Source organism: Heteronotia binoei, chromosome 3 (assembly GCF_032191835.1).
Source record: "Heteronotia binoei isolate CCM8104 ecotype False Entrance Well chromosome 3, APGP_CSIRO_Hbin_v1, whole genome shotgun sequence".
NCBI classification, from domain to species: Eukaryota; Metazoa; Chordata; class Lepidosauria; order Squamata; family Gekkonidae; genus Heteronotia; species Heteronotia binoei.
The window spans coordinates 53,156,696-53,183,745 of record NC_083225.1 but is presented as its reverse complement, the minus strand read 5'-3'; the positions used below and the strand labels follow the sequence as shown (position 1 = coordinate 53,183,745).

General features: G+C 40.4%; 1 protein-coding gene across 1 annotated transcript in view; it reads left to right on the top strand.

Annotated features, from left to right (window-relative positions):
- Positions 1-27,050, top strand: part of SLC9A4 (solute carrier family 9 member A4) — a 33,277-nt gene that overhangs the window by 4,958 nt on the left and 1,269 nt on the right. Inside the window, exons 3-11 of the mRNA XM_060235093.1 lie at positions 2,403-2,662; positions 4,182-4,399; positions 5,558-5,760; positions 5,863-5,949; positions 7,635-7,705; positions 14,927-15,088; positions 20,625-20,715; positions 22,342-22,473; positions 25,008-25,095. Coding sequence (XP_060091076.1) covers positions 2,403-2,662; positions 4,182-4,399; positions 5,558-5,760; positions 5,863-5,949; positions 7,635-7,705; positions 14,927-15,088; positions 20,625-20,715; positions 22,342-22,473; positions 25,008-25,095 — 1,312 coding nt within the window. The remainder of the gene's footprint in view (positions 1-2,402; positions 2,663-4,181; positions 4,400-5,557; positions 5,761-5,862; positions 5,950-7,634; positions 7,706-14,926; positions 15,089-20,624; positions 20,716-22,341; positions 22,474-25,007; positions 25,096-27,050) is intronic.

Genomic DNA, 27,050 nt, shown 5'->3' with positions numbered 1-27,050 from the left:
TGCATAGCTGCTTAATTGTCCCCAGGGGAGACCTGGGAAATAGGCTAAAAACAATGCATCATTTCATGCCCAGCTGAAAATCAGCCAGTTGATAGCACATGATTACATGCACTCCAGGAAGCAATTCATGTACATATACTATTTGGAAAGCAATGTTCACGTTAATACTACAAGGCTTTCAACAGAGAAATGACAACAGCAGTGCTTTTAAAAATTAGCTAAGGAAACTGAAAGATGCGAAATGTATTTTTTATCTCCTCCCCAATAGTATTGTGCTTGGTCTATGGATTGTGGGATTTAGATTTTCAAAATGTTCAACATAGATAAAAGGCTTCTACTCTTGATAATGAAGTTACACGAGAACACTTAATTGCAAATTAGATACAATTCTGAAGGCAGGTTATCCAGGTGTATTCCCTCGCAAAAAGGAGTTAGACAAGGCTGCCTTTTGGCACCTTTCCTTTTTAATATCTACATAAATTCACTAATACAATGTCTGCATGCCCTCAAACTTACAGGAGGGAAAAGTGTACCGATACTTATGTATGCAGACGATGCCATTCTCATTTCACAAACCAGAATTGGGTTACATCATGCTCTGAAGACATTTATAAAACAATGTGATAAAGAACTGTTAATGATTAACTATTCAAAGACAAAGATGATACACTTCAATAGAGTTTATAAGAAATATAATTGAAAAATTAATTATCAGAATATTGAACAAGTAAAACCTTTGAAATATTTTGGAGTAACCTTTACATACAATGGTAGCCCAGCAGCACACACAACATCTATAATTAATACAGCAGAGAGAAGTGCCAATGCTATTCTTAGATTCTTCAGAAATGAGGGTCTAGGTTTAGTACCGGCAGTTTTAAAACTTTTTTCTCACAAAGTTCTGACCCAGTTTGCTTATGGGATGCAAGTCATTTTAAATAACAACAACAATTACGGAGAATTAGAGGAAGTACAGTCTAAATTTCTCAGAGTACTATTTAATGCACCAAAATGTACATCCAATGTAGTCTTAAAACAAGAGGTGGGAATACCAAGAGTGGAATTGAAAATCTAGATGGTTTCCATTTACTGTTGGCTAAGAACCCATCTGAAGCCTACAGGATTTATCCCTTTGTTTTTAGCATCTACCCCCCTGATTGGTCTATTAGAATAATGGACAAACTGAGATCAATTGGATTATGCCTGGCTAATCTCTTGGGAAAAGGTTTATGTAAAGCCAAATCTTTGGTACACCAATGCTTGACTGATATTGAGGTTCAAACTGATGAAGCACTCTTACTTAGCATGTATAGCAAGTTAAAATCTTGGTCCGGATTTGCTGCAGCCCCACATTTATCTAACATCACATATGAAAAGCATAGATGGGCCTTTTCCAGGGCGCGTTTTGATGCCCTCCCTTCTGATTTATTGCAAGGAAGGTTTCTTCGCTGGCCTATCCACCAAAGATGCTGTATTTGCTCAGAAAAGGAAGTTGAAACTGTAACTCACATTCTTTTACATTGTGAACTCTATTCCAGAAAGAGACATCAGTTAATATTTCCACTACTCTCTAAATTTAAACCTCTGGATAATTATCTGAAATTTGCAGATGTAGTGGTATTGAAATACCTTTTGGAAGATGCTAAGAAATCTGTAACTCAGGCAGTAGCAAAATATTGTTTTTTAGCTACAAATAAGCAGAAGTTTTTAACAAAGTAGAGATGGTTAATAATGCTATTTTTAAGATTTAAAATTGGTGGAATTTGAATATGAGAATGCTTTTATGTAGTCAGAAATTATGGTCTGTGACTGTGAGATTTTGTATATTGTGCTGGTCAATTGACCGTAATAAATAGTTGATTTTCAAAATTCTAGTTAGAAATTGAAGGAGCATGACTGTGGGTTAGTGGGAACAAGTCTAAAGGAGCAATACCAAAATGACTTATGTTAGTGCAATGACCATATGTAACAGGAAGAATGACGTAGTGATAGGATTAACACATAATCAAGGAATGTAAAAAAAATAAACTAGCAGAACAACCCTACTGCAGGAGATAATTGTATTTGCATATAGAGTCACCAGTAATACTTAATCATGTTTCTCTCATGTCCCATTAGTCTAGTAATTAAACTGTACTTTGTTTTAAAATTACTTTTATTCATTTGCATACAGATTTGATCTGAATGGTAGAAGTGGGAAGTGGGAATTTTCCAGGCTCAGAGAGTTCACAATATTCCTTATTCCATTTGTGATGTTGCTGGATGTAGCTAAGAATGCCTGATGTTTTAGGAGGAATGATAGTTGCATGAATGGTCTGCTTAGACTCACTTAGAGTGATGCCCGCCATGTGCATCTTTGGCTATCAGAGGTACAGCTATCATTTTATTACTTCCCCATGCAGGTCTTATACAACATCTTCATTAGCTTTACTCAGATGCACCAATATGAAGACATTGAGCCAGTCGACATCTTGGCTGGATTTGCTCGTTTCTTTGTGGTGGGTCTGGGCGGGCTGCTGTCCGGCGTCATCTTTGGGCTTGCAGCTGCATTTGTCACCCGATTCACACAGAACATTTCTGCAATTGAACCGCTCCTTGTCTTCATGTTCAGCTATTTGTCATACCTAGCCGCAGAAACTATTTACGTTTCGGGTATCTTGGCGTGAGTATAATAGCAAGCTTCATTTACTCAGGAGCCACCTTGGAACGAACTGTACTGTTTCCCATCTATGATTAAGGCAATGTGATAGTTGCTATAGCAGTCGAGAGATTGTGCAGTCAGTCATTTAAGCAGATTGAGTTCTTTTGATTCAGTTTGATGTATACTAATGAATGCAGCACACAGTATAGGTTTATATATATTTAATAAGTAGTGCAGGCAGTAGGACCACAAGACATAACAATTGAGGGCATATTTTCAACTTTTACTGTCAGTCCAGGTTTCAGGTACAAAGGGCAAAGCAATTGTCTCAGCCCTCTGACATGTATCCAAAACTCTGACTGGATGATTTACTGGATGCTGCTACTGGCAAATATCCATCCCCTCCAATACGTGTCTGCTGGTGCATACAGAGGCACTAGGACTGTGAGCAGGGGAAAATTAGTATGTACTTAACCCCTTCCACATCTATCAGTTCTTCCCTCCAAATATCCACACTGGTCATTTCTTTCTGTAGCTGGGATTCTTCCCATCTCAGAGGTGGTGGGGGAGGGGCAGGGTAAATGAAAGCCCAGTAGGCATTGTCAGAGGAGATTCTGTGGATGCAAGAAGAATAAGATGTCCCCCTCCTGTCCAATGATTCTTTCCCTTGCGTCCATGTGACAGGCAACAATAGCATCAGGAACCCTGAGTTGGATCCACATAAATGGATTTTTCACCTTACTACTCCCAAGGATTAGGGGATCCTCACATATAACATTGAAAACAAATGGGAAAGGAGAAGTGGCAAAATTTGCCAACATCAGAGTAAGTGCTGTTCCACAGATGGGACATCATTCCAGTAGAACAGCAGCTTTGGGTCCCCCTCCCAATATTTATTTGCTAGTAGTAGTAAAGGCACTTCTGTATTAATGGCTGTGAAAGTGGCAAGAAAACTGAAATTAAAAACCTGACACAGTGAAGCCATGTTGGGACTGGCTGCCTTCCAGCTGCTTGTCACACAGGGCTGCTAAATTGCCAACTCTGGGAAATCCCTGGAGATTTTGGGAATGCTGCCTGAGAAGGGCAGAATTTGGGGAGGGGAGGGACCTCAGTAGGTTATAATGCTGTAGATTCCACCCTCCAAAGCAGCCATTTTTTCCTCAGGGGAACTGATCTTGGTAGTTTGGAGATCTCCAGGCCCCACCTAAAGGTTGGCAACCCTATGAGCCTGCCTCAGCACTGTCCAGACCTGTAGCACTAAATCCTCCAGTGTATTAGGTTGTTCTTTCAGTGCTTCTCCACTTCATGCTTAGTGCTATGCCTATTGAGAGAATCTGTCATTTGGATTTAGTTTTAAACCAGAATCTTGTTTAAATGACCACTTTACTAAATTTGTTCCAGAGAAGGGAAAGAAACAAAATGATCCCTAAGTTGCTAGTGGGCCTTAGCCCTTCAGTGGAAAAACCATTAGTGTCTTTCTCCCTTTTATTTTGTTGTTTCCATGCTTTCATCCTTTCCTTGGTTGTTTCTGAATCCACAGGATTACTGCATGTGCAGTAACTATGAAGAAATACGTAGAGGAGAATGTTTCCCAGAATTCCTACACAACAATAAAGTACTTCATGAAGATGCTGAGCAGCATTAGTGAGACGCTAATATTTGTGTTTATGGGTGTGTCCACAGTTGGACGGAACCATGAATGGAACTGGGCCTTTGTTTGCTTCACGTTGGTCTTCTGCATGCTTTGGAGGGCACTGAGTAAGGAAGTGTTTTAATCATGTCAGACTGGATGGATGGAGTTCTTTGCACTGTTTAAAGCATTGTTAAGTAGAGAGGGAGGCTAGGAAATGCAGTGTTGACTGGTATAACCAGTTTAACAAGCAGTTCAACAGGTGTGTCCTGTTGGCCAGGCTGTTTCATGCAGAGCTGTACATAGTTTAGAGACAGAATTGACCACAGAAGAACAACTCTGGGAATGCTGTATAAAGGCTTTATGTGACAGGTATAAACTGTTTTTCACGCACTGACCTTTTATAAACAGAATTAGAAATCAAATAGAATGCAGAAAGATATAAATGCCTTTTTGACTTGGAATAAGCTAGAAATGCAGTGTAGTAGAACATGTAGTTTAAGTGTAATAATTCCTTCAAAAAGTTATTTTAAAACATTAATTTTTTACATTAATTTTTATTTCAAAGCATACATTTTATTTACTCAGAAGTAGATAATCCTTTACAATTAATATGTTGACAATTTGTCAGATTATGGCTTTTCTATATTTCAGACAAAAAGTGAAGTCACCTAAATTCTTAAATCTATGAATGCTTTTTCATTTAAAAACATTTTAATCTATTGTTCCTAGTAGCTTTTCATAAAACCATAATAACAAGCATTATGAATCAGTAATTCCTTTGAATAGCTTTCCCTCCTTAAACTATTCACAAATGAAATGTCTGATCAGTAGATATCTGAGGAAAAATATGAGTCTTGCCAATTAGCACAATTTTGGATTTTATGTAACTAGCTATTCAAGGATTGTACCTGTTTGTAAAACAGATTACAGACCACTGGCTGTGTGTACATGGCTGGGTAGATATTTTTCTGAGATTCCTAGGTTCACTTTGAGGAATGTTTATTATTCTATAAGATTGTTAGCAATCTTATTCAACTTAAATTTCCAGGGTTCACAGTGCATGTAGATTCAAACAGATAGAAACGTTGTTGGTAATAACATGATGATGTTTGTAACCTGCATTTTCCTTGTCCAAATCCAATACTTATCTGCTGTATGACAATATGACAATCTATGTATAGCACTGGTAATTCATTGAATATATGGAACCACCTTTAAGGATATAGTTTTCATTTTTGTTATTTATTTTCTTTGTTAATGGCAATTTTTTATTACCCTCTTAGGTGTGCTTTTTCTGTTTAGCATCGCCAACAAATTCCGGACTTACCGATTCACTCTTAAAGACCAGCTTGTTATCATCTACAGTGGTGTACGAGGAGCTGGCAGTTTTTCACTTGCATTTTTGCTTCCTGCAGTTTTCTTCCCTAGAAAGAAAATGTTTATTACTTCTACTATTGTAGTGATATATTTTACAGTCTTCATCCAGGCAAGTAGATTTATTCATTGTAGATCCATTGTCTATTTTATTTTTGAGATTTGTTATGAATTAACTTCTCTTCCACAATGCATTCTTTTGTTCCAAATGAAGGGAATTACCATCGGGCCACTTGTAAAGTACCTTGGTGTAAAGAAGACCAATAAGAAAGAGTCCATCAATGAGGAAATTCATGTGCGAGTAAGTATTTATATATATATATATATATAAAATATAAATTATACAAGAGATATAACAAGAGAAATTATACAGCATTGTCATCTGTGCTAGGAATTGGAATAAAAACTTCCATCCCTATAAGATATCATGATGTGAGATGGCTAGGCTGGGCAATATGTGATGTTATGGTAATCTGAATGCTGTTGAGTTGTTTGTTTTAAAATGTTTTTATTGTGTTTTATTGTTTTATTATATGTTGTACTTCGCCCTGAGCCCTATGGGGAATGGGCGGAATAGAAATTTACTAAAATAATAAATTAAAAAAATATAAATTATACAAGAGAAATAACAACAATCCAGAGATTGGGGGCGTGTGGGGGGGAGAATTAAGGAAAAGAATCATTTTGTAAATCCTCTGGATTCCCCCTTATTTAGTACAGTTTCAGTAAAATGTATTGCGTAAAGCCATTGGCCATTACAATTACTGCAACTTACAAATTAAAAGCAGTCAAGGACTCTAAAATTAATACATGCAAAGATTATTTAGTAGAAACCAACTAGGTTATTAGTATGCGTCTTTTTTTTTTTTGCTTTAATTGAGTTTTCTGTGCTTCTAGAGCATATCTATTCATCTTGCTATTTTTAATTATACTTTTCCTATTGTATAATATACAAAGGGATATTTTTCTGCAGAGCTGAGCATGTTAGGAATGCCTTCCATGTCTGTTGCCGGCCTGATTGTGTTGTTTTTGTAGCTTTACACAGGAGCCAGTGACTGTACTATTAGATAAAGTGATGAATGATACCCTCTGGATGATTGTTACATCTAACTTGCATGGAATAAAATTGATTCTAGCACATGAAACTTTGTCCCAGTTTTTGTCAACTATATTTCTTGGTGGGGAGAAGGCATGATGAGCATGTAAGGCTTCTTTTTACAGAGTGGTTAATTCACCCCAGTACCATCTATAGTGAGTGGTAGTGGATATAGTTAGATATTTCCTAACCCTATATCCTGAGATCTTTCTAACTAGAGGGAAAATGTGTTGAAACGAAGAGGCCTTCTGAATGCAGAACATACCCTCTACCACTGAACTTTGTTATAACTATAACAGAGGAAAAATGGAGGATGTTGATACAGAGAGAGAGTTGCTTTTCCTTCTGTCACTGGTGGCAATAAATGAATCTCTGGATCAACTCACTTGGAGCTCTGGCTGTTGAGTCTCTTAAATTGGGCTGGGGACTCAACTTTTGGCATTGATGGTGTGTGCAACATGAGTCAAGATGGGTATGTTTTTCACTTACTACTGCAGACACAGATCTTTGAATACAGGTGCATTGGGCTGTGAAGACCAGCTAGCATGTTGCTAATCTTGATAGACCCTAGTGTGACCTTTGATTTAGTAGGATCCTCCTCCTCCTCCCCCAGAGAAATTAAAATCATGATTTGCTTTTGGTACATGTAATTAGGGTCACTTGGGTTAATTCATGGGGAAGCCTGCCTTTGGGAAGAACACACAAATATTTTATTTCCAGGACCACATTTTAAATCCCTTGGATTTCATTCCTTTTAAAAAATTCAGCACTGCTAGCAAAGCCGTAGCTTCAGTTTATGACATTATTTTGCTAGGATATAAACAGCAGCATTACAGGGACCACTTTGACATTATAATCAGGTCTGTTTTTTTAATGTGGTGTCATTGTAGTTGATGGATCATTTTACTGCTGGAATTGAAGATATATGTGGACATTGGAGCCATTATCAACTGAGAGACAAGTAAGAACATCTCCAAAACAATTTATATTATGTAGTAAAATGGGTCAAACCTAGAACACGTTGATCTACATACAACCACATTCTGAAAGGCACTTCCATTTTCTGAATTGGTGGTGGTTATTTCTATCAATTCTCCATCCTCCCCTGCTGCAGAGTTTAGGTCTCACTGACTCTCAGGATGTTGGTGAGGGTGCTCAGTGGGCTGCTAAGTAAAGTGGGAATCTGAAAGTGGGAATCTGCTAAGTAAAGTGGGAATCAGGTGAAATCTCCACACACCCTTAAGAAAGCCTTTTCTTGACTGGATGGTTAGATACAGGGCATTACATTCCACAACAACGATCCATAGAAGAGTTCTCATCTGTAAACAAATGGGGGTTTGTACACTGGGAAGTACACTGTCCATCTTCCATCCTTTATCAGATTCTTACTAATAAATTTCGGATTTTCTTTTAAAATTCGCCAGCCCATCACAGATATTAGTCTGCTCCACTTTTGGCAAAACACAGAATTGCATTAAATTAGAATCTACTCTAACAACTTGTCTTTTAATAAGATTCAGAGCACAGATTGGCTCTTTAAAATCATAGATGGTTCCTTGTTATTCACCACTGTATTCTTAACTGGACATGTTATCTTTTCTTGCTAGAGATAAATCATTTAAAAACTGTGTATGTTGCTCAAGTTCAGTTCTATTCCCCTTTATTGAGTGTAATTAATTTACTATATGTTTCTTAGAAATGGGCTTCAAAGGGATGAGTGGTATTAATTCTGGAGAATGAAGCATATTTTAGGGATGATTTCATGTGAGACAAATCATCGCTGTTTGGAAGTGATCAAGGAAGGGACATAAGGGATGTAAAATATGTGTCAACCAGTCTTCTTTAATTAAATCAAGAAGTACCTTGAAGAATTTCAAATCAACATCCCTAGAAGAACAATCAAGATGATAGGCCAAATGCTCCTCTCCAACTAATAGCTCTGCCCTGTATTTTACAAGGTTCTAACATCAAGGAAGTTCCTGTAGGCTTCTTAAATTGTGTTTTATAGTCGCTTTGAATGCCACATTGGTTCCAGCAAATCTTGAGATAATATGTGATCCCCGAAATTCATGGAAAGGATTTGGGATAAAGTATTAATTTTATTAAAGATCTTCCCTAAAGTCTCATCTATGGGGTCTGTGAGGCTAAAAGTTGGACAGTGTACTTCCCAGAAGTCAAATGTTTTTCCTCCTCTAAAGATAAGTCAGGGGAAGGTATTGTGGGAGCATAGCTAAGCATTGTAGGAATACAGTTAGGCAACAGAACTAAAAAACTTGCTTGTAATTCATTTTTCTTTGAGAGGAAGGAATTATCTTGCAGAAGAGAAAAGCAAAAAAAAAAAAAGCAAAAAAAAAACAAAAAAAGGAAAAAAAGGAAAAAAAGAAAAAAAAAGGAAAAAAAAGAGAAAAGCAGTTGCTAGATTTAACATTACGATTTTAAAGTTATCTAGCTTTGTTTATTAACTGGAAGTCTACAAAGGTCACAGGTACGAACTCTTTTCCTACTCATGATAATAATTTTAACAGGACCCTAGCAGCTGATTAAAATTAGTCTGTTTAAGATTTAAATGTTAGAACTCCAAAACTCTACAACTCTGATAATTATTTGGTGAGTTCATTAATTTATTAATTACTTAAAAGAAAAGTAAATTAATATGGGGAAATTAATTCTTCTGTTTTGCTCTGTTTTTAAAGCCTCCAAATCAGAAAAAAGCCTATAAAACCTAAAAAGCCTAAATTGCACATGGAAAGCTGGGTAACAAAGTAAAATATAAAAACAATTGGTTAAAGCAATATCCTAACCATATCATAACACATAACTGTTATTATGTTTGATGGAACCTGCCCTGAGCATGCTTTGCAGGAAGGGCAGGCTAGAAATTCAATAAAATAAATAAGCAAGCAAACATGAAACTGAAATAAACATGTAACTAAGTAAGTAGCCATACACCCAATCTCACACTTCTCTTTTCACACCTTTCACTGATTAAAATGCATGTTAATGAGACCTCAAAGAGGAGAAGGGGGAAAAAAGAGAACACATAATTAGCAGTTAACTGCCAGCTCAATAGGCCCTTTGATAGGTCAAAAGGCCCTTTGATCTATGTTGTGTCCTAGGCTCAAATGGGAGAACTGTTACTTTTGGAGGGAACTGTTACTTTTGGAGGAAGCCGAACAAGCCAGAGCTTGAACTCCACACCAGGGTTCCAGAGAAGGCCTAAGCGTGCCCAATCAGGGGAAGGATTGAAACATAAGTAGCCAATCAACATCCAGGCTCATACTGTTCCCTGATAGGCCCTTAGGGCCCTGTAAATAGCCAATCCATGTAGATAGTTAAGGACCAAGAATTGTAAGAATTGTATAAAGAATTGTATAAAGCAGTGGGAAGTTTGAACAGAGCTCAGTCTGTGTGTGTTTGTTCCTGAAGTAAAGCTTGCTGAAATCACTCGCCGACTCTGGTCTCTTACTGCGCCGACCCCAGTACTTTACAATCTATTTTAACCAACTGCTCCAAACACACCAAAACAAGGGAGGGGGAAAAAGGCAGAAAACTAAACAAACTAAAACAAGACTAAGATAAATAGGAAGAAATAAAATAAAATACTGCCTCCCCAAGGATGGGGTCCAGCCTTGTAGTGTCTTGCAGTACATAAAAAAAAAAGAAAAGGTAAAGGTAGTCACCAGTTATTTCTGACTCTGGGGTGATGTTGCTTTCACAACGTTTTCACGGCAGATGTTTTATGGGGTGGTTTGCCATTGCCTTCCCCAGTCATCTACACTTTCCACCCAGCAATCTGGGTACTCATTTTACTGACCTTGGAAGGCTGAGTTAACCTCGAGCTGACTACCTGAACCCAACTTCTGCTGGGATCAAACTCAGGTTGTGAGCAGAGCTTAGGAATGCAGTACTGCAGCTTTACCATTCTGTGCCATGGGGCTCTTTGGCAGTATATTCTGCTTCATCATAATTTCTTCTGTTGTCAACTGAAGTACCTCAGGTGTCAGCCTCCCTCTCCCCACATTCAGTTCTTTCTCAACCATTATTTATCCTCCCTGGTTTTAGTGTTGTATGTTTATGTGGTCACATGTTTTTTATTTAATTATAGTATTGTAAATATTTTAATGTTCAAACATTCTAATCCTTTCATGTTCATAGCCCTCTTTAGCTGGCATAAACATGTTTTTAATAATGGTAAGTTCCTATTGGTTGATGCATATGACATCACTGAATATAAGAAAAATAATTCCCCTGTTTACAGCAAAGCAAGCTTTCATATTGCCTTCAGAGAGGAGCCTTTTGGGTCATTGGTTTGACTCTGCATTATCAAGAGGATTACGTTTAGCATGTTCTCAAGATACTAGTGGTCAAATGTAATGATTGGAAAGGTCATTACAGTTCCCCCACATCTCCAAGGAAACATTTGTGTGGCCTTTTGAAGCACAAAGAGGAAGTTAATGCCTCAAAGAGAAAGCAGAAAAAGGTGTGACCTTTTGCTCCCAGTTTTGGAATTTATGGATTTAGCTTTTAAAAAGAGATAGAGAGGGAGGGTGTGTGTGAAGATGCTATTTCTCCTCAGTCAAAGTTATTATTACTCTCCGTTAAGTTTCTACTGATCTCCAAATTTCAGAAACAAAAAAAGGCTAGATAGACTGTACTGCAAAAATAAGCATTAGTAGTGAACAGTCTAACTGGGTTTTGACATTTCTTCTTTATCATCTCAATTTGACCTCTGCAAAACCGAGCTCTTGATCTTTTCATTAAACCTGGTTTGCTTCCAGACCTTTTTTGCACTCTTTCCAGATCCCCAAGGTAGTTTTTGAAGATAGACTCAGGTGAGTAGCTGTGTTGGTCTGAAGCAACAGAGCAAAGTTTGAGTCCAGGGGCACCTTTAGGTCCAACAAAATTTAATTCTATTAATTAATTCTATTTCATTCTGGGTATAAATTTTTGTGCACACACATATGAAAGTGCATGCTCATGAAAGCTTATACTTTAAATAAAACTTTGTTCATCTTCTAGTTTTTGAAGTTAGCAAAAAAATAAAGTTTAGCATCTTCAAGATAGCCCCTTCTGAAAAAAGGTTAGGAAAAAAATATGTGTATGTGTGATGTCAGACCTTATACAAGTAAGCCCCCATGGAATACTCAGTCCTAACTAGAATTATCATCTTGTTCTGGCAAAGCAATAGGAACAGTCCAGCAACCAGTAGAAGGGATAGGGGTGGGGTTATAAGGGGCATGATTGCTTAAATGGCTGAGCAGACAGGTTAAAACGGATAAAAGGAAGTACTTCTTCACCCAAAGGGTGATTAATCTGTGGAATTCACTGCCACAGGAGGTGGTGGCGGCCACAAGCATGGCTACCTTCAAGAGGGGTTTAGATAAAAATATGGAGCAGAGGTCCATCAGTGGCTATTAGCCACAGTGTGTGTACCATTGGCCTGATCTAACATGGCTTCTCTTATGTTCTTATGTTATGATTTCGGTGGCATAGCTGCATCATTCTGTGTAAAGCCCTAAAGTATAATGTAGGGTAGCTTTAGGAATTGCCAGAAACTATAGTAATAAGCAGAGTTTTCAGTGATTCCTAGAGCTACCCATGTCACTTCTGGGTTTCCCCCAGAGGTTGGAGCAGAGAAATAACAAGGTCCGCACAAGATTACTGGTTTGAAGCGAGGTTTACTTTTTAGTACCAAAAGGCAGATCCCAGTTTGGGCAGAACAGCCCCACAGAACTGAGATGCCTTTACCTAAACGCTTGGGGTGCACCTTGTACCCCTCTTTAAAGCCAGTATGAGGCGGGTTCCCATCCTGAACAAAGCTGCTCCCATCAGTAAAATAATATCTGGATCTGAAAATGTGGCATCTTTTAGATCTGGCCAGCTGGAATAGACTTCTTCCATAACTTCTAAGCAGTCATGTTCTAATTTTACACCAGGAGTTGGCAACAGGGAAGCTGGGTTCAGAGTTGACACAGTCACTATTTTCACATGGGGATTTCCACACATAACAGCTTGGTATCTGACCATACGGGCATTAGTGAACCAGTAGTTTCCTTTGTGCTCAAGGAGCACTTGCACATAGTGGGGCACCTTTACTTCAAGCTGGCTGCCAAAGATAAACTTGTCAGCTTCCTTCACAAGTTCTGCCACTGCAGATATGGCAGGGGCCTTGATGTTATGCCAAAATTTGGGAGCCAAATTCTGCAGAACCCTGCTGCTCCTAAGAATTCTCTCAGCTGGCGCCTGGTAGTGGGCACAGGAATAGCACACACAGTCTCTTTTTGTTCCCTGCCTAGCTGCCGTTTACCCTGAGATATATGGAAGCCCAAAAATTTCACTGTCTCTTGGCATAGCTGAGCTTTTTTCCGTGACACTTTATACCCAGCCTCAGTCAGGATTGTTAGCAAAGTGGCAGTGGCTTCTTGGCAGGTCTGTAAGTCTTTGGCGCCTATCAGCAGATCATCAAAGTACTGTAGGCACACAACTTCTCCTAGCACAGTTGGGAACCGGCTCATATCTTTACTGAGGGCATTGCCAAAAATGGTGGGCGAATTTTTGAATCCCTGGGGTAACTTTCTACCCATCCCTTTCTCTTCCCACTGGAAGGCAAACAGTGACTGACTTTCAGGTGCCAGTCTTAGACAAAAGAAAGCATTAAGATCCACCACTGAAAAATGAGTGGCTGAGGCAGGTATAAGTCCCAACAAGACATATGGATTGGAAACCACAGGATGCAAGGTCTGTGTGCAAGAATTAAGAGAACGTAAACCCTGCACCGGCCTGTAATCATTAGTGCCCGGCTTCTGGACTGGCAAAAGGGGGCTATTCCATGGAGACTGGCATTCAGTAAGAATTCCATAATGGAGTAGCCTGTCAAGCTACTCCGTTATGCCAGCTACTGCTTTCTGGATGCCAGCTACTGCTTTCTGGATGCCAGCTACTGCTTTCTTAGGGATTGGGTACTGGCGTTCTGAGACTGGAACGGTTCCAGGGATCAATTCTACCTTGATAGGTGCATGATTTACTGCTAGCCCCGGTGGGTTCTCCTCTGCCCATACATCTGGAAATTGTTGAAACCAGGCTTCTGACATGGCCATTACAGGAACTGTTTGGTAAAGCCACCACTCTTCCTCTAGGGGCATTCTAAAGCATATACACCTTGATACTGTAGTTCGCCTTCTGGGGTTGAGTAAGGCAACTCAAAGTTCATTTGTTTCTCTGAATTAAAAGTCAATTGTGCCTGTAACTTAGAAAGCAGATCTCTACCCATTAGTGGCAGTGGGCAATCAGGTAAATGGACAATATTGTGGTGGAATACATGGCCTCCTACTGTACAAGTTCGTTTGGCTAGAAGCGGTCTGGATTGCTTATGCCTTGTAGCTCCAATTATATTAATGTATTTAATGGTTGAAGGGGCAATTTTAACAGGCACAACAAATTGTGCTGCTCCAGTATCTATGAGGAATGAAATCTCCTGACCCTCAATATCAACTGTGACCATGGGCTCTGCAGAGTCAGGATTATCAGTGCCCGGTCTGTCCTAATCATCCCATCCTTCCAGACCAGCCAGGCTGTATACAGGCTCTTCCTCATTCCTCCAATATCTGCCACTCTGGACCTGGCCTCTTCCTCTGCTCCCACGGCTTCTAAACTCCAGTTCTGTCATCTGTCTAGGGGCACTTTGAATTTCTTGTGTGCGGGGGGAAGGTCGATTAGGGCATGAATCTCTCCAGTGCCCAAATTCTTTATAGTACCCACACTGGTTTGGATCCAAATTAGTCATAGCAGATCACTACATTTTTCCTTCTTTGCTAGCTGCTCTATTTGGCCACAGATGCTCTAAGAGGGCTTCTGCTATAGTGGGAGACCTGGCAGCTCTGACATGAAGAGGCTATAACTCTGCTTAGGATGGCACTGTCAGGAATTTGGTTTCCACACTTTCCTTTATGGCCTCCTTCATCCTCTTATTTCCATGATTTCAGCTTACCTTCATCATCCATTTAATACTTTCTATGGCCCAGTGAGTCCTATTCCTGTCCTACTGACTCCAGGCTCCCAGTTCTTAAGTAACCTAGAGATGCCTTCCATTTGATCTCAGCTTGAAGACAGGTAATGCAATAGAAATATCAATGCTATAGAAATTAAATGAAAGAGTGTTTATTTCATTCTTGCTGTTATCCAGGTTTAAGAAGTTTGATAACAGATTTCTAAAGAAGATCTTAATACGTCAACACCAACCTAAATCTAGCCTTGTTTCCCTATATAAGAAAATGGAATTAAAACAAGTCATTGAGATGGTAGAGAGTGGAGTGATGAAGCCAACTCTTTCCAAAGCACCTGCTCAGTGAGTATCTTCTTTCAGCGAGAGAAGAAAGGACAAATGAAATCTTTTAGGAGGGGTGGGGAAGGGCATCAATGAACACAGTAATTGGCTTGCCAGCTCCAAGCTTAGCATGTTCTATGGGCCAGTTCACAGGTGCATGTGTTGCATAACTTGATCGTCTTTTGATTACTTGTACATTGCTCCCATCATGCTGTTCAATCCATTACAACTACTTGTAGATGAACATGTGAACTATCTGTTGAAAAGCATGGGATTTGAAGCGATGTGAAACCTTCATCTGTGATGTTTGGTTTTATTATTTATTTGGGTATTTTAATATTCTATTTTTCTTGCAAATGAGGGTTCAAAGAGGCTTATGATAATGATATAATTCTACCTTCCTCCATATTATCACCGCATCAACCCTGTGAGGTCAGTTAGGCTGAGAGAGAGAGTGATTGACCCATAGTCATCACCTAGTGCTTTTCCATGGCAAAGTGGCAATTTAGAACTCAAACCACTACACCACGCTGGCATCACCATGTCTCATAGTATCACCAAGTGCTGGCTCATTAAAACACGGTTGATCTGTGGGGTTCATCCAGCCCTTCTGACCAAAGTTTGCACCTCTTGATTTAGGCTTTTGTTAGACTCTTCAGGCTCAGTTTTCAACAGAACTTGGTTCTAAGCATGTTTTTAAGCAATGGAAGCTATTTTAGTCAGGGGTGATCAAATGGACATGCTGTTAGAAAGCTGTGTTGGTTCTGGTGTGATGCTGCAAAAGAAAACAAACAAACAAACACAAATAAAATGACCTCCTGGCACTATATGACTGGTAGTAGTTCCTAAGCTGTTTGTTATCACAGAATCTTAAAAAGACCCTATACTGAAGCATTGGTAATTATTTAATTATGTGTGCCAAATTATTTAAGTATAATTGACCAATATACTAAAACCCACATGACTGATCCACTAAAACTGTTTCAGCCTGTGATTTGAGTATCTAATCTTCTTAGATCAGAAATTTCAAACACGAGTTTCATACAGTGAGTCCACCCTGAAAGGCCAAAGCAGCCCTTGAAAGGGTACTGCCTCCCTTCCCCACCTATTACTGACAGAAACCACGATACTTTTATAATTGCTGAGTCATGGCCACTGTGGGCATTCATTTCTGAAAGCCACAGGTGTTGCTTCTATTGTTTATGAGAGTTTTAATCTCCAATGTATTTTTCTTTTTTGTGATTTTAGATTTTTTTGTAAACCTGGGGCTTTTCTTAGGTTTGTAGAAACATCTGTCTTGCTTGTTCATGGGTCAAATCTCTTTTGCTTAATTATCCACAGATTTGGCCAGGTTGAGGATTAGATATATTGATATATTATATTAAAGTGGATGTCTCTTGCTAATGACAAAACTAAGCCACTGGAGAAAGTAAGGATTTGTACATACTTGGTACACTCCACAGTTATTCAGAAAGATATGATGTTGTAAATTAACAACAGCAACAAGCACTCTGATGAAGACTGAGCAAACTTGAAGAGGAATAGAATATTGAGGGTGGGAGAGCATGACAGGAAAGTCTGTTTAAATTGATGAGAAATTATAGAATCCTGGAAGAGTATATGTGTGTGGAAATGGAAATTTTCAGCTCACTTTTCCTCCCAGACCAAAACACTTCACAGTTCCAACCTTGTTAAAGGAAGTTATAGTCTACTATTTTTTTTTAAAAAAGGCATGTTATCACAGAAACTGTTCTTTTAAAAATGCAAATAAAAACACCTTTACTAAGACTAGTATTTAACTTAAGAGAGTAATGACTGGAGAAAGCTTTCAATAAACATCATTTTATTGGGTTGCCAACAAGGTGACTTTGTTTTATTTGAAAATAGATTTGTATCTTATGTGGCACAATGTGAAATAAAAACGGGAAAGGTGTGGACTTAATAAACAGAAACTGTGTCCCACCTCCCTTAAGCAGATTTGCTCACTGTTTATCAGTCTGCTGAGTTAATAGCTAACTTCATGAAAGGAGTTTTCAATTTTCATATTTGTATTTTACCATTATAGGAAATTGCCTTCATAATGTTTGTGGAATTGTTCATTGTTTACCTGAAACTAAATGTGCATGAATAGAAATGTCTAGAGAACTAGATGATTAAGTAATGGTATACACAAGAGAGCTATATTCTAACTATGTTTGGTTATGCACTATTACAGGGTTTCCCAAACTTTTCTTTCCTGTGGCCCAGTTATTTTTACACTTCTCCTTCACGGCCCACTAAAATTTGGGGGTGGAGCCAGGAGATTTGGGGGGTGGAGCCAGGAATTATGTCATTTCCTTTGGCGTCAAGGGCCAAGTGATGTCACTTCCGGGGCACACTGAACCAAAACTCCACCTTTTCCTGTGATGTCGTTTCCAGGGCACTCCCCCAAATGTGCCTCTTCTTCTGAAGTAAATTCATTTTCAGAAAAATCTCTCTGAAACTCATGCCGAGCCAAAATGAAGATGGAAAGTAAGCGGTCCTCTCTTTCCACCCCCACACCTGCATGCACCTATCTGTTTGTGTGTTCTTCTCCAGCTTGCAAGCACTCCTAATGCCCATGTTCAGTTGCCTGCACCACCTACACATCTCTTCCTCAACAGCACTGGCCAGTGTATGCTGTTGGGAGTGCTGTTGCCATTGCCATCAGGAATGCCAGCACTGAGTACCACCCATACTGGGCCCTGGCAGCTGCTTTACCTCAAAATATGCTGACACATTTAGTAGGCCCTTCCTTCAGCTACTACTACTGGAACCCTTCCTCAAGCTACAACCAAGCTTGCTTGGTTTCAAGAAAATCTTTTGACAGCTATTTTTCATACTTTTCTTTGGTTGAAACACTGGGAAATTGCTGTGAAAGGTAGCTGAGAATTGTACTGCAATTAACGAATTAATTTCAAGTTATATGTTCATATAAGCTTTTCTGAAGTTATCCCAAAAAGGATATTTATGAGGAGCTTGCAGCTTTTTACTGTCTGTTTCCCATGCCTTTAAAAGCAACCTGTGCAGATACTTAGCCAGTGAACTTCTTTCATCCTTTTTATAATATCTACAGGAGGAGTTTAATTTTGGTGTCAGATAGCTGTTTAATTTTGATGTCAGAAAGAAGGACCAGTAAAATGGTACCAAGTTCATAGTACCATCACTTCCAGTGCTGTTGAGATATACTGCAGTAATCTCCAATAATCTCTTTCTGCCCCACACCTCTCACTCTCACTCACTCACACAGAAATCTCATAGAAGGCCAGCAGGCTACAACTGGGGGTGACAACTTTTCATTAGCACAGCTCCTATATCTGCAACGACAGCATGAGAGGGCATGGTGGGGTGATGGCAGTGACCACATAATGTCACTTCTGAGGAAAACCCAGAAGTGATGCCACAAGCCTCTCTAGGAATCACCAGAAACTCTATAGTAAAACCATAATTTTCAGTGATTCCTAGAATAAACTGAAATCAAATTCAGCTTTTCCCTGGAAGTGACATCCTGCTGGCTTTTGTGTGGCAGCTGGTGTTACCCAGTAACAAGAACTGGGCTTCAGTGAGTCATGCAAGTTGCATGATAACAAGTCATCAGTGGTTGCTCCTGGCCCCGATGAGTCCTTCCTCAAAGCCCTTGAAAGGGCAGTGCCTTTTAGTGATAGAAACCAAGGCTGAGAGAGAGAGAGCTGCCTAGCAACTCCCACAACGGCCAATACAGGTGGCATTTGTTCTTAAAGGTACATGTACTACTATTATTTGAGGGGGATAAATCCCCCAATTTATTTTTTAGACTTCAATTTTTTCTTCTCAGGTTTCTTCAAAAAAGCTGTGCTGTCTGCCCCTTGCTACTGGGTCATCCTACCAGGCTATCTGCTTGTGGCTGCTCCCCATCCATTCCCCTTAATAATTGTGTCCCTTCTTTGTATTATAGACCTTCCTTCCTTGTATTGTTTATATTACTTTGTTCATTAATATGGTTGCATAGGATTGGATTAGTTCTTTGATTGTATCGTTTAATAACTTCCTATGTTTTTTCTATGTATTATGGCTTTAAACTTATTTTCTCAATAAAATGTTCTTAGGAAAAAAAATAATTGGCTAGCCTGCCACTTGCCTGATTTGGCTGCCCCCCATAGAGTTGCCAGTTCCCAGTTGGTGGTAGGGGATCCCCTGGGTTGGAGGCCCTCCCCACTTCAGGGTCATCGGAAATCAGGGAGAGGGAAGAGGGAAATGTTTGCCGGGCACTCCATCCTATGGAGACCATTTCCCATATGATATAATGGAGAATTGATCTGTGGGTACCAGGGGCTATGGAGGGGCTATTTTTTGAGGTTGAGGCCAGCATAACATCTTCTGCCTCTCCTCAAAACACACCCCAAGTTTCAAAATGATTGGGGCAGGGGGACCAATTCTATGAGCCCCCAAATAATGTGCCCCTATCCTTCATTATTTCAAAATTTAAAAGGTGTGTGGTCCCTTTAAATGTGATGGCCAGAACTCACTTTGGAGTTCAGTCACACTTGTCACAACCTTGCTTCTGGCTCCACCCCCAAAGTTCCCAGATATTTCTTGAGTCAGACCTGGCAACCCTACTCCCCTCACCTGCCTCAGGTGTTCAGCAGTAGCAGCCCACACTGCTTACACATTGGGGAAGCAACAGCAGCTCTTCTCCCACCCACTTGGCTTGCATATTTCGGGGGGAGTGGGCTGTGGCAGCTCCTCCCGCCTCCATTCTGACTGCTGTACCCTCCCATCTGCCCACCCAACCTTCCCTACCACTCCTCCTGCCACTCCTTCCCTCCCCACCTGTAGTGTAGGGCTGCTGCCTTTGCCATGAGACAGCTGCTCCAATGGAAGTACATTGTTTTAGTATGTGCAGACAGTGCTTCTCTATATGGTGAGTGGGTGGATTTCACCCCTTCCTTTCCCACCTAGATTTTATACTTTCCTGCAAACCTGGAGGGTCCCCCAGATTTTCAGGGAAATGTCCATTGTCTGCACATGGCCAGGATTCAAAGATAGGGTGATGCTGACTATTATTTCACTTTCCCATTTGTTTTAACTTGCTCTAATGTTTTCTTTTTAGCCTTGATAACAGGTCATAGCCAATACTCCCTCTAAGTTGTGGAGTCTTGTGAGCAAAAATTCTACTTGGTGAGCTACTGGCATTAAAGTTGTGAGCTACTGGGGCCATTTTTCCTGAACTAAGACAAAAATGTGCGAGTTGGAGGCTTAAAAACTGTGAGCTAGCTCACACTAACTCAGCTTAGAGGTAACACTGGTCATAGCCAATATTTAAAGTGATGAGAGTGCACCAGTTGATTCACAAATTCACACATACAGACATCTACAATAGTGAAGCTAAATGTTTGCTCCTTTGATCGATGAGTAAGTCCTTATGGTCCCAGGTTAATAGGCATCCTATACCAACCCCAATTATACTAATAATATATTGTGTACAGAACCACTTTGTAGGAGTAGCTGTTGGCCAGTTGATCTAGTCAGTGTAATGTTTGCCTTCCCTTTCTGTTTGCAGGGTTTATAGAAATCAAAGGACGCAAAGACCTGAAGAGGTGGAGTCCCTGCAGAATATGCTGGCACGTAATCTGTATCAAGTGAGGCAAAGGGTGAGTTTTTGATTCTGGTAACAAGTACTATAGCTATAGAATAAAAGAATATGTTTGCATGTCTTCAGCCCTTAGCAACAGGCAATGAATACAGAAATTAAAGCATTGCTGGTTGCAATTGAACTATAGAACAGCATTAGGGGATAACAGGGGCCTAGATCCTTTATTGGTGTGTGCTTTTTATTGCCCTAATTTGAGATTGTACTTGCTGCATGTCGTCCCCATAGTACATAAAACTAGAGGCACCAGCACTAGTCTAATTCTCGACTGGCTGTCATTTACAGCTGCAGACAGCAGGAACTTGCACTAGGTGGCAGACACTCCTAGCTTTCAGAATGTGGATAAAGGGAGTTGTGGTTGTGTTACGCAGTCCCAGAAGATTGTCCAGGAGTTTCAGCTTGCAAGACCTCATTTACAGAAACTGAGAACTGTGATAACTTTGAACAAAATTCATGTGCAAAGTAGAATGTTCAACCCCTCCCTACCAATATTTGATTCTGGAAAATGTTAATAAAAGATCTCATCATGGCAGTTTAATTCCTACCAGTTTGATGAATGGAAAAAAAGATTTTTGTTTGTTGTCTACATCCCTGCAACATACATGCCTCAGGGAGCATTGGCCTAGTTATGACTCTCAGGTACAGGTATGCAGGTGTCTAAATATGCAGTCACACCATGTACATGTTAGGTATTTGTTATGGGTACCAAGACTGTAAACACAAGAGTGAACCCACAGCAATGGTGTTTCAAGTCTGAGCCATCCTGAGGGCTGTTAAAATTGCTCAGGTATGTAAAAGGATTGTAGCTGATTTTTTATGAAGAAGTAATTTTCCCTCTGAAGAGGTTATGTTTATAGATTCAGCTCATGCAAACTGAACAGTATGTGGTGTGGTTGGCCTGGGAATGTCTGGTCCCACTGAGACTTAGGAGTTCATCTTTGTCCCTAGGTGTTAACTGAACTGGGGCACAAATATTACTGATGAGAGCAAATATTATATTTCTTGTTTTTCGTCTGACTGCACAGTGCTGGTTTATCCCACCTAACAAGTTCTTAAACTACTTCCTGTATCTGATTAAATCAATCCAAGACTACAAAAGTTCAAACCCAGAATGCATGCATTTCACCTTTAAAGTTTACCAGATTGCTTGTTGTTGCTTTTAAGAATAAGGAATGGTTAAGAGGCAGGGACAGTTTTAATGGGCAACCAGATTAGCTGCCCTCCATTCCAGGTTGAGGGGTCAACTGTCCCCATTCTCTTTGCTAACAAAAGGTGGGATGAAGCAACTCCTGCTGCTGCCCCAGTATCATCTGTGGATTAGGCGACCTGCTTGCATTGATGGCTGCTCATGCCTGTTTCATCTGACAGTAGCTGCTACCACTTGCACCAACCCCATCTGCGGCTCAAGTGGCTGATCATTTGCACCCACCACATTTGGGGCATTTTAATTCCTCAATGCAATTTTTTTTAGGTTTCAGATTTTTCTGCAAATCTGAGTCATTTTTCAGGTTTGACTAAAGAGCTGTCTTGTCTGTTCACAGCTCTTTTCACTAGATTTAAGTATTCTCATTTTTGGCTGACTTTGTTATTATTAGGATGAACATTAAAAATATGTTTTTTATTTCAGACACTGTCATACAACAGACACCGTCTTGCCAATGACACAAATCAGGAACAAGCAAAAGAAATCTTCATCCGACGCCAGCACAGTCAGAGACAGCCTATGAAGAAAGGAAATAGCCTACCTTGGGGAGGACAGGTAGCTATTACACACGCTGTGATGTTCATGGAACTGAGCCATTGAGATAGCTGGATTGTCTACAAATACAAACGCCACTTATAACCAGTGTAGGCTTGGACCACGGAGCATTTTCTCCTATTGAGAATCTTATTCCTCAAGCCTTGATTCTGTATTGTAGCAGAATAAAGATTCTTTGTGCTGATGAGGGGATAGATTTGCCAGTGTTCTCTTCATTGTTTTTTTCCCATCTGTGTGGCTAACATAAAAATGATTAATATGCTGCAGAACAAGACATGCTCACTCTTGAAAGCACTCCCTTTAACCCCCCCCCCCCAGTTTCAAAAAATTCATCAGAATGGTGTGAGTTAGTTGGAAAAGAGGGATGTTCACTTTCATAAACCTCAAACATTAAAAGCCCCTTTTCTCCAGCAGGTAGAAAACAATATTTCTTAATATATATACATGCATAGTCAAGCAAGCTATGTTACAAGTGACTGAAAAAAGTATCTGTGCCTGCTATTATTCTGCTGAAGCTTCCATGGTTGCTCAGCCAATTAATTTTGTGAAATATATCTTTAGGCTTACACTGTGTACACTTTTATAAAAATATAATCGAGGAATAGGAAATTAAAATATAGAACCTGTTTTGCTCAAGAAGATGATGAAACTGAGAGAAAGTTAAGGAGGAAAAAGCAGAAGAAATACATTGAAAAGAGGTCTATGAAAAAAATCTCAGTAGGTGTTCCTCTTTGAAAGCTCTTTTTCCAAGGCATAGATCGATACTAAAATTGATAGGCTGTATTGGATTTAGTGAGGCCTATTTTTGTTTCCGTTATTTACATACTCTTCCTTAGTCAGAGAACCTCAGTGGTTGGACAAGATATTCTTTATTTACAGTGATAGTGTACCGTGTGTTCTGTAGACTAGAGTGCTGCATAACTACAGCAGTGATGGCACATTTTGTCCAAAGTCGCAATGCGCTGTGACCCTATGTGCACCTTAAAGACCCCAATACCTAGATCCAGTGAAATATAATTATACAGACAATGTTATTGTTAACTTGTCTCTAATTTTGAAACTCTTTCAGTTTCTGAAGCAGACCAGAGATGCAAATTTCATTGCAGATTCCATTTTAATAAAAATGGTTATCCCAACAATGCTACTAATAAACGACAGGCTACAGTCAATTGCAGATTTGTGCCCTAGCTTTAGGCCAATTTTGATTAGAATGCATTAATCAGACATTATCAGTTCACAATTTATTTGTATGTTTTCAAGAGTTACACAGGTCTATTCTTTGTCCTGTTTACCTTTCAGTCGCTACCGAGGGAAGGCATAATGGGAAAATATCACCTTTTGATTGTGATTATTCAGGTGCTTTTCAGTATCATGAGAGAAAGATATCTTTTCCAGGGCATCTTTTTTTTTTCCTCCTGTTCTTTATGCCTGAGAGTAGGTGCTTTGTTTACCAGCATGAGTAGCAGTCTGTTACATAAAGCCCTTGTAAAAAGTTGCAATAATACCTAAAGCAAATGTAGCATTGTGTCCAGCCTCTCCCTTAAATGCCAGTCTTTCTCACAGTGTGGGCAGGAAGTCACACAAAACATAATTCTCAAGCTCTGAGCTACATCTTGTCTCTGGTGTTAGTGGAAAATTCATTCCCTGAGATTCCAAACTTGGGTGGTCAGGTAATACAGCTATGTTTTATGAAGGCAGGTCTGCAACAAGGAGGAATCAGTTTTAATTCTTTATTAACTCTCTCTCCCCCCCCCCACCACCCCCGTGAAGATGCAGCCAAAATTTCCATCCACCAGACTTGTCCCATAGTAACCTAGTCCCTCCCATTCTAGTCCTACTGATTCTTTTATAATCATAGTGAAGTTGTATTAAGATCTATTCCCACAAGAACAATTTTTTGGGAGAAACGTTCTTTTATTGTAGATTCAGGTGGATAGTTGTGTTGTTCTGAAGCAATAGAGCAAATCCGAGTCCAGTGGCACTTTTAAGATCAACAAAGTTTAAATCTGGGCACAAGCTTTCATGTGCATGCAGACTTCATCTGATGCACATGAAAACTTATGCCCCAAATTAAACTTTGTTAGTCTAAAAGATGCCACTGGACTCAAACTTTGTCATGTTCCTTTATCAGTTGGCTTTAAAGTACATCAGAAATTGCTGCTTGAAACTTCAGCCTGGACTGATGCAGCTGTCTGTAGATCCTGCTGCAAAATGGAACCTTGGGGATGTTTAGTATGAGCTGCTGTTGCTCCCTGATGCCTTGTAAGAGATCCCTTAAATGGGGCTGGCTTTAGCGCATTGCTTGCATCCATCCCATCTGGCACTTGAGCAGCTGTCTTCTGGCAGCAGCAGTGGCAGCAGCGGCTCCTACCAACCTTGCTTGAGGTGAAAGCCATGCCTTGCTTGGCCAAAGTGGGCAGCCAGCTGGGAGGTGGCAGGGATTCTGTGCCCCATCCTGGACTGGTGTCTGGGATTCCAGCAACACTAAGATGTCCCCTGTCCTTAACACACTGGATGCTTTCCTTTGTCCACAGGCTGCTGTACGAAACATGCGCTATTTGTCTCTCCCCTATGGCAATGCTCAGCAAGCTAGAAGAGAAGCCAGGAATTATGACTTATCAGGTAAGACTTTTGCACATGGCCCAGGTATCATTTGGACAAGTACGATCTCCCATACTCTCCCATAATGCAATCAAATGAGACTGGGGGTCAGTCAGCAGGGGAGGGTTGTTGTCAGCGGCCTGCCTGTGGGCTGCCCTGTGACAACTAATTGGCCGTACTGCAGACAGGAATAAGGCCCATAGTCTGATTTGGCATGGCCACTCTTCTGTTCTTAAGAGTTATTTACAAAAATGTATGTGGCATAAATGGACTATGGTAATGTGCCTCCAGGCCGGACTTGGCCTTCTTGAAACCCCTCACCCTGGTAAAGCACCCCATTCCACGCCCCTTTGCCCCTTCCAGCAAAATAATGAGCAACAAGCCACAAGCGGATGTTTTAATTCATGCCTTGCTTAATAATGTCTGTCAGCTTGCCAGCACCTATAATGGTTTTGAATCAGAATGGGGGATTTGAATTAGGATGTGGCCAACAAGATGTAGGCAGTTAGTTTTCATTTAGCACGTTCACACATTCCTGCTCTTCACAGAGACAGCATTTAACCCCCTGCCTCCATTCTGTCTTCCATAAAAGATAATCATCAGGGCAGCTAAGTTTGTGCCTAAGTCTCCGAAAATCAAACATAGTGCTTCCATCTGAAATCAACAAGTTGAATCTAAAGTCTGCCTCCTGTGACAGCTGGTAAAAGTGAGAACTCTGCTACAAGGAGAGCAGGAGGGAAAGCAAACCAATGGGTTATAAGGATATGAGAGCACTGGAAGCAGGATACAGAAAGGGAAGCCCTTTAAGATGCTACTTAAAGTTTATGCATGTGTCTCTGGAACACTGAGGACCAGAAACTTGCCTTAAGGATATTTCATATCAAAAATGGGTATATTGTGAATGCATGAAACATGTTTGCAAATGTGTAACATACATACTGGTGACACCCGTATGTAGCCATCTGGCCTTGACGAGGGCCATGGTCTTTTGGGCCCTGGGCCCTGCCTGGTAGAACGAGCTCCCCCTGGAGATCCGGGCCCTACGGGCTTCAGTTCTGCAGGGCCTGTAAAGCAGAGCTCTTCTGCCAGGGTTTCAGCTAAGGCAGTGGACGTCACTTGTTATTGGCCTCCCCCCTTTCATTCCATCCCAGTGCTGTAGAACCTGCTGGACCTGGACAATAGGCCATGTTTGTGCGTTCAGATGCTCCTTTAGTTCCGACATAGGCATGTTTCCCATTCGGATTTCCTGAGCACGTCCAGACTTCCACATCTGTTACTCGGCAGCAACTCGTAGTCATCCTGACTTGCCCTAGATTGATCTCGCCGCAATTTGACCCCAGAGAAAGTCCAGTCCTTCCTGCTTGGTGCGGCACACAATCGGGTTATTTCTGTCTGAACGGCTCATTTGCGATGCAGCCAGTTTGCACTTCCCTCAAACTGTGACCGTTTCTGGTGCCATTATTAACAGACGAATTCATGCGTGTGCATGACCACATAACTGTTTAGCAGAGTTTTGCTTTTCCCCTGTCAATACGGGCTACACGGGAGCAGAATCTTTCTTTTTTAGAGGAACTGGAATATAATATCCCCATTATGTGGGATCTCCATGTGTCAGCGGCAAGTCCCACTTCTCCCTGAAAGTAGTTCTCTGCTGATTGGCAGTTCGAATGTGTCTGGCTAGGCTTCTCTCCCCCCTCCCCTCTCGAGGATCCCTTCTCACAACAGCTGTTTTTCAATTGCATGAAATGCATTGCAGCTACCTTGGGCTCCCCCCCCCCCAAACACTGAAATTGTCATTCTCCAGGAAACGTACTCTCTTCAAAAAGTTTAACTGCATCCTTCAGCTCGCTCTGTAATAAAAGAGCATCATCCAGATTTGACTCTCTCTTTTTAAAAAGGTTTTGGAAAGGGCTGCTCTTCTTTCTTGGAAAATGATCCGTCATCAATAATAACACTAATAATGGAAAGGCAATCAG